Source organism: Alligator sinensis, unplaced genomic scaffold, assembly GCF_000455745.1.
Source record: "Alligator sinensis unplaced genomic scaffold, ASM45574v1 scaffold63_1, whole genome shotgun sequence".
Classification (NCBI taxonomy): domain Eukaryota; kingdom Metazoa; phylum Chordata; order Crocodylia; family Alligatoridae; genus Alligator; species Alligator sinensis.
In genome coordinates this window covers 573,903-581,359 of record NW_005842811.1, presented here as the reverse complement: position 1 = coordinate 581,359, position 7,457 = coordinate 573,903, and the positions used below count along the sequence as shown (strand labels likewise).

General features: G+C 43.7%; 1 protein-coding gene across 6 annotated transcripts in view; it reads left to right on the top strand.

The window, feature by feature from the left end:
• OSBPL9 (oxysterol binding protein like 9) overlaps positions 1-7,457 on the top strand; it is a 99,284-nt gene that overhangs the window by 56,923 nt on the left and 34,904 nt on the right. For 5 of the 6 annotated variants that reach the window (XM_025191355.1, XM_006035184.3, XM_025191354.1 and 2 more), the window contains one exon: positions 6,604-6,699. In XM_025191355.1, the coding sequence (XP_025047140.1) occupies positions 6,604-6,699 (96 nt within the window). Of the gene's footprint in view, positions 1-410; positions 521-6,603; positions 6,700-7,457 lie in introns of those variants that run through there. The other variant, XM_025191356.1, reaches the window with a different exon arrangement.

Below are 7,457 nucleotides of genomic sequence, written 5' to 3'. Positions count from 1 at the left end.
GCGGGCGCGGGATCCCCCTCCTCCCTCCGGCCGTGCCCGTGCGGGGCCCGGCGCCTCCCCGGGCTCCGTCCCCGGCGGGTGACAGCGGCGCGGGACGGCCGGCAGCCCCGGAGCCGCCTCCCGGAGTCCTCCGCCTCGTCCTCTTCTCGCTTCCCCTTCCCCTCCCGCTGCCGGGCGGGTGTGGATGCGTCGGTGTCTCGTCCTCCCTCCGGGCCAGTGCCTCGCAGCGCGGCAGGCTCTGTTGCAACGCTAGACCTCGTTCCGCCGCCTGGAAATGGCAACTGGAGCCTGCTCCGGTTTCTTCCCGCCCGCCCTCGGCCCCTTCTCTCGCACCTAGGTCTTCTTTTTTTTTAATTTGAAACCGCGCTGCCGACGGGCCCGGGGTTGCGGCTGTTGCCACACCACCGTTCGACGGGGAGTCCGCCCCGCGCAGCTCCCCCCAGGGCAGGAAATTTAGGCAGTGGAAGAGCAGTGGCAGCGCTGCCCACCCCACCCTGGCCAAAATCCCAAGCCCCTCCAGGTAGGAGCCATGACCCTCCCTCCACCATATGGCCAGACCACATCCCTTCCCCATCCCCATTGGGGCTGGGTCATGCTCCTGCCTCCCCATGGGGCCAGGCTGGACCTGGCGCAAGTCTCCTTGCCCCATGCAGCTGGATCGGGGCCAAGCTGCCTCCTGACCCCCTCCATGTGCCTGGACAGGGCTGCTGCTGGATTGGGGCCACCGGTGGGAGGGATTGGGCAGTGCCCATCTGACCTGCCGGATAAAAATGTTGAGCACCCATCCCTGGTCTAGTCAAATGTTCCTGACCCATATATGATTGTTTTCACTTGGAACTGAGCCCGGTAGCAGCCCACTTCTCTGTTAAGGACGAAAGAGCCTGGAGGTGCCCAGAACTTCCCTTCTCCACGGCACCAGCTGCAGCTCACAGTTCTCTTGATTTCTCTGCCACTTTCTTGCGCTGTTTGTTTACAGCTATGCTAAACTGCTAGTTTATTTTTAGTCCCTTTTCTTCCTGGTACTTGTTCTGGTGGCCAAAGCCGAAGGGCCATTCTGTCAACCGTGTGAATCCCTACCCCCAGCTTGGCAGAAAAGTAAAGGACAAGAGGCAAAAGGGGCGCTGTTGCTGAATAAGGGAGTGAGTCACGGGTGGTTGTATCTTCCGTGCTGTGGGGCTAACCAGCAAGAATTGTAGTAGGTAGCAGGGCATGAAGGCTCAAAGGAAAAGGGATGGTTGGTCTCCCAAACTATTCCAGGTGAGGAAAGACGCTGAGGAATGTGGTAAGGCAGAGGAAGAGAATAAGAGACCTGTTCCTGTCATCAGATAGACTTGAGCGGGCCCAAGTCATCAGCCAAGCAGTTTTCCAGGAGCTGTGTTCCTTCGAAAAAACCTATTGGGAGTTCTGCTCTGGGTAAATGACCTCAGCTTTAAAATTGAGGTGCTAGGACAAGTAGAGAGAGCTATATTCCCAGGGCACCTTCTCATAAACAAAACTTTTGGTGATTTAAAAAGATTTCATGGACGTAGCCAAGAAACACTAGAACCGTGCCCTTTTCTTTTCCTCGCCTGCTTCAGAAGCATGGCAATAGGCGTAATGCAATTCACAGAAGTGGGCTGCTGCTGGCTTTAGCTCTGACAGTCCAAAGGCATTCCTCTGTTCAAGAGGAGCTTGATTTCCGAAAGGCCAAAGAAACCCCAGCCTATCACAGCAGTCTTACTCCTGTGGGCAGATCCTGTCAAAGCCTTGGAAAGGTCTTTTTGAGAATATTTATAATATTGTTAAGCTGTTGAAACAGTTCTGCAAATGTTACCCAAAGGGCACATAGCTGTGGCAAGCCATGTACAACTCTTATTTTTGAGTGAGGAACTTCTTTCCCAAAGCCTTAGAGCGCTGGTTTTCACCTTTTCTAGACTTGAGGTGCCTCGGAAAATTCAGTTCTTTGTTTTTGCTCTTTTTTTATGATTACAGAAGAAAAAGTAGTTTTCCTGTTGCAAAGAACTCAAAAGTCAGACTAGCATCAAAAACATTTTGACCTGAGGATTCCTGTTTGAGAACTCAGGACTGATTTTGTAAATCATGTTTGCATGCTTAATAATGCCTGGCATCCTGCAGCACTCCTGAAAGGATCTCGAAACACCCAGGATTCCCTGGCACCCTCGCTGAGAATCGCTGTGTGTGTACTTCATCCGCAAAACAAAATGACTGATTGAGTTAGGAACTCCAGTATTGGGTTTAGATTCTTCTAGAGCAGGGATGGGCAACTTTTTCCAGCTGTGGGCTGAAATGGCCCACCTCAGGTTAGAGGTGGGTGGGTGTTAAGACCCCGCGGCTGCTGGCGCTTGTCCCTGTGGCAGTACAGAGAGAACAACTGAACACTGCCAAAGGCCCATGTCTGCAGGTGGGATCCAGCCACTGGTCCTAGATTACTAACCCCTGTTCTAGAGAGACATGTATATGTATGGTATGCAGTAGACTTGGATCTCTTCCTTAGCTTACTGGTAAACTCCTTTGTTTCATACAGAAAAGGTAGAGTTCTAAACTCTTGACCACCTAATATCGATCTAAAATGGGCATCAAACTCATCTGGCCCTTTTAGGGTTGGTCCATAGGCCTGATTTATGTTTTTTTTCCAGCCCCCTTCCCAGCATTCTGGATCCAGTGTGCACACAGGACCTGCCGCTGTGTCCAGGACTGCACTGCATGCACACAGGTCCAGGGATATGTGCTGCATGCAGTGCTTGCTTCAGCTGGTCTAGGACTCGCATACGGGTCAACTCTTGAGTTGGACAGGCAGTATTGGAGGTGCTGCAGGCTGGATCTGGCCCGTGCACTGCATTTTTGACACCTGTCATCTAAAAACATCCAAGTTCCATCCCTTTTTACTAAGAAGTCTTCACAATCTGAAGCGGTCTATAAATGGGGAAATAATCTGATCATGCTAGGTTCCTAAAGAAAATCATACTTCTATCAGCTGTAAATTTAAAACTTGGTCTATGCTTCCCTCCCTCTCTGCCCCCTCCACCCACCAAAAAAATCTTCTTTCCGCAGTTTATTGCCCAATAGGTAAATAAGGGAGAAATAAAATAATCCTGCCGCTTGAGCCTTTCTTGTATGATCCCATCAAATATTGCTGGACAGTGGTCAAATCTGAAAAATGAATTTGTTTTCTAGATCTCTACAGGTTTTCAGTGGACGTATTCCTAACATTTTGATAATTTAAAATCCTTTTGTTTTTCAGTTCAAAGACTACCATCTGTGTTAACAATACAAGCTTACAGTATTTCATAAACAAAACTAAATTTGCTCTGCAGATTATCATATTTCATCTTAATTTTCCTCGTCCTTGATTTGTGTATCCAGTTTGGTGAAATACTACACTTCGGTACTTGTGTTTCTCCCCAGAATGACTCTAATTGAGCTTAATACTAGCGACCTTTATCTTCCTGTCAAAATGGTTTGCTGTTGATTTTCTTGGATTGATCCTATTCTTAGTTTCAGATTTTTTTTTTTTTTTTTTTTGCAGAACTAATTTGGTATTTAATGTAGATTTTTTTTTTTTTTTTTGTAATGGTGACGCAACACCTGTCTTTTAATCGGCTTTCCTTTTAGCATTAAGAGGCTGGAAATCAACAATGATTTCATACCTAAAACCATCACTATAAATATTAAACTGTTCACTTATTATTAGTATTTGACTCATGAGTGCAGTAGAAAGACCACACAATAACCTGTACTACATTTGTTAATAATGTAGCACCTTCAGCAGAAATCTTCCCAAGCTTATACAGTTTTGATGTAAACAAAGTCCTATTTGTACTGGTTTAGCAAAAAAAAAAAAGCTGATAAGGCTAGATCACTTGCTACAGTTAGTGTCATTGCTTGCTATGCAGACAATTTTTGTTTCCTTTAACAATGCAGGAAAATACGAATTTTTACATGGCTGTAGCTGTAGAATTGGACAGGTTGTATCCCAGCAGTGGAATTGCAAAGAAAGTATTAGTAGTGGCAGAGCTTACTTGATTATTTCTAGTTTGTATCTTATTATATCAGAATATTATGAGTATGGCCTTTTTTTTTTTAATTGGCACAATTAATAAATAGGGGCCTACTTAGGGATGAGGGGGCAGCTGCCATCTTGTCTGCTAGCTTTCATGCCACCCTGCCAGCTCGTGCCTGCCTACTGGGAAGCCAGCATTTTATTTTTATGAAGGGCTTTTTTGTTATTGTTGATTTTCATAGACAATCCCTTATTTTGTGGTTTCTAAGAAACTTTTAATTAAGTAGGTCCCTACTAATAAGGGTTTCCTTGATGTCTTTCTTCCCACCCCCCACAAATTCTAAAAGCCAGGATCTGGCTGCATGCTGACCCGGTCCTGCATGGGGTGATCAGTGGGCCTGATCTGGTATGCAGGGACATGATATCTGGCCTACAGGCCCCCTGAAAGTTTGGAAATTTCGCATTAGCAGAGTGGCAATTAACTCTGCCACTGCTTCCCTTCTGCCAAATTTCCGGACCCTTGGGGAAACTCCATGGGCCAGGGGTTTAGCACCCCTGGACTAGCTGATTCTGTATGAATCTTTCATATTCACTCATTCCCCAAAACGTTTCTTTTGAGCAGATCCTTTTGCCTTAGAACAGTTTTCGGGATCAGACCTCTAGTTTTTGGTTGAGTTCAAGACTTGACAAACATGATAAATCTCCTTCCTGAATCCAGTGTGTGTTGTATTGGCAGGAGTGAGTGGACCTGTGTACCATAACATGTGCAGCCCGTACACTCTAAACTAAAGGAGTCGTTGCACATTGTCCTCATCTTCTGAAGACCCACCAACTGTTGGTGTGTTTTCTGTGGCAGTCAGATCTTCAAAAGAGTCAACTTGTATTGACAAAACAATGCAGGAGGGAGAATTGCGTTCTAACGTGAAGCTTAGTATGCCAGAAGAATACACACAAAGATAATTTGAAACTATATATATATTTTTTTATGTCTGCAACTTAAGATGCTTTAAACTCATCAACAGTCCAGGCTCCGCTATTTAAACTTTCAAGTGTGTGAATATGTAGAGGTCTTCTTTTAGCATCTCCTTTTCTTTAAAAATAAATAAATAAAAATCACTATGGTTACAACTGAGCAGCCTTTTATTTTTGCTGTAGTAAAAATCCAGTAATGAGTGCTTACCTTTTGTGTTGTGTATCTGTTGTAACCGTTGTCTATCTGTCCTTCTGTTTCCTTTCTCCAAGTTTTTACGTGGTCCTGCCACACATCTTTATCTTTAGGCAAGGAATCATGACTGATCTATCAGTGAAGTGTCACTTGGATTCAAGGGCCAGTATAAATAATCCAGGAGAGATTTGATTTTTCTGCATTAATTATGGTTAGATTGAGCTCCCTGCAGGCCTAACTCTAATCATTAGAGTTTTGTCTGTACTCTGGTAAAAAAGAAACCAATGCTTTGCCAACCTGCCAGTCGGTTAAATGAAAAGTAAAAGGTTCACATCCTGCTGCTTTTTTTTAATTGTACGTTGCATATGTGGTACGTACTTGGCTATTTAAACAGAGGAGATTTCTGTTTAAATAGGAAGGGAAATGTTTAAATGCAAAAGACCATGTCCATCACAAAACTTGATTTTAGACAACTTAAATGTACATGTGAGGCATCTTAGTTCCCATAGGTTATATAATAGAGCAGGGAGGGAGATAACACTTCTACATGGTGAAATCATGCAAATTACTATACATGCAGAAGACGTTAAAAACACTGAAATTAATCTATTTAAATTTCCCAGCCGCTGTTCTGATGTCTGTCCTTTTTTTAACAGAACCATTTCTAATAATGAGAGAGAAGATACAATATTCACGTTGGTCCAGTCTTTGGCATCTTAGCTGCAGCAAAAGCTGTAGCTTTTGATTTGTCTAAGTACCAATTTGATTGTGAAATTGGCAGTCATCCAACTGTCAGGCTGGCTGACTCGTCTCTTAAGGTTAATAGTATTTTATAGCATTCTGTTTGGTCCCTGATGCTAGAGCATGTGGAGGTGAGCTAGTGTTGTGTTTCTTTTGTCCTTTGACTGACAAAGGAAATAAGTTACTGCAAAGTGATCTAGGGTGTGAAGGAATGGCACGTTTCATTACTCCACATTAATGGCCCGTGTCTGAGGTAGGTCACTTAGTCAGGGGCAAGCTCCATCACAGTTAAGGATAGGGTAAGAGTGTGCAGACAGGAAGTTTCCACAGAGCAGAGAACATGCTTGAATTCACACCCTTGCTCACTTCACAGTAATTTGTTTGTGCAGCTGTAATCAAAGGAATGGTGGAATTATCTGCATAGAATAACTGACTAATCCTTTTGGAATCGTAATAAATGCATTCATTACCGTGTGCCGTAGGAGACATGGCAGTTGGTGGATTTTGCAATGTTGTACACTGCATTACTTGCAAGAAAGTAGAGGGCATCATGTGGTTAGTGTTGCAAAATAATGCCTAGGCTCTTATAACATGCAGAGAGATCAGACTGCCTTCATTAGCAGTTATGAATACATTTGTCATTGCTTGAAAACGCTAATTATGAACTTTCTTTTTTTTTTTATATATATATATGTAGGGTGTGGATTCAGGAGTGGTTCCCAGCGTTCACGATTTTGATAAGAAACTTACCGAGGCAGATGCTTATTTACAGATCTTGATAGACCAGCTGAAGGTATGTTGAACTAACTTTTCCACACCTACAGAGTAGATAGTGGAAGCTCTGCTCTTCGAGTCTCGGGCCCTGTTCTGAGGACAGCTGTGGGGGGACTTGCCCAAATACTTCAGATGTACAGTGCAGATGCAGAGAATACCTTGTTATGCTTCAGGAAAGGCAGGAGAGAGCAAATGAATTAACTGAAGAGAGTCATACTGTGATGAATCTGTCAAAAAAAAAAAAAAAAGTGTCAGTCACAGCTTCATCCTCTCCTCCTTAGCTTATGGCTGAACCATAAAAAGAGATTGGGAAAAGTGTGGGCGATTCCCAGCCAAGAAGATAAGTTTTGATAAACTGGAAGGGAAAACTCAAAATTTAATTTTTCTCATTTTTCTCAATTATATGGTATAAGTAAGATTTGAATTGGTAAGTGAATAATAAGAAACTTAAGTGGTTTTTAAAAAAAATGTATTTTTTGGTAATTGGCAGAGAGATTTTAAATTTAATTTAAATTTGTAGTGGAATTCTTAGAATCATCATGCTGCCCCTCAGCTTGAGTTTTCTTGGATCCTGCCTCTGCTGCTGTTCCAGTTTATAGTGCTAACTATAGTTGCTATCATCTGAGGAAACTTTGCCCTGTTGGTGTGTATCCTGCTACGTGATCATGGGTAACTTGTAGGAGCAGAACACAGCCTTTTTGCTTCCCATTTTGTGGGTTTTTTTTGAGCTTGCGTGGAAAGATGAGAAATTACAAAGTTAACTTGCATAGCACCATG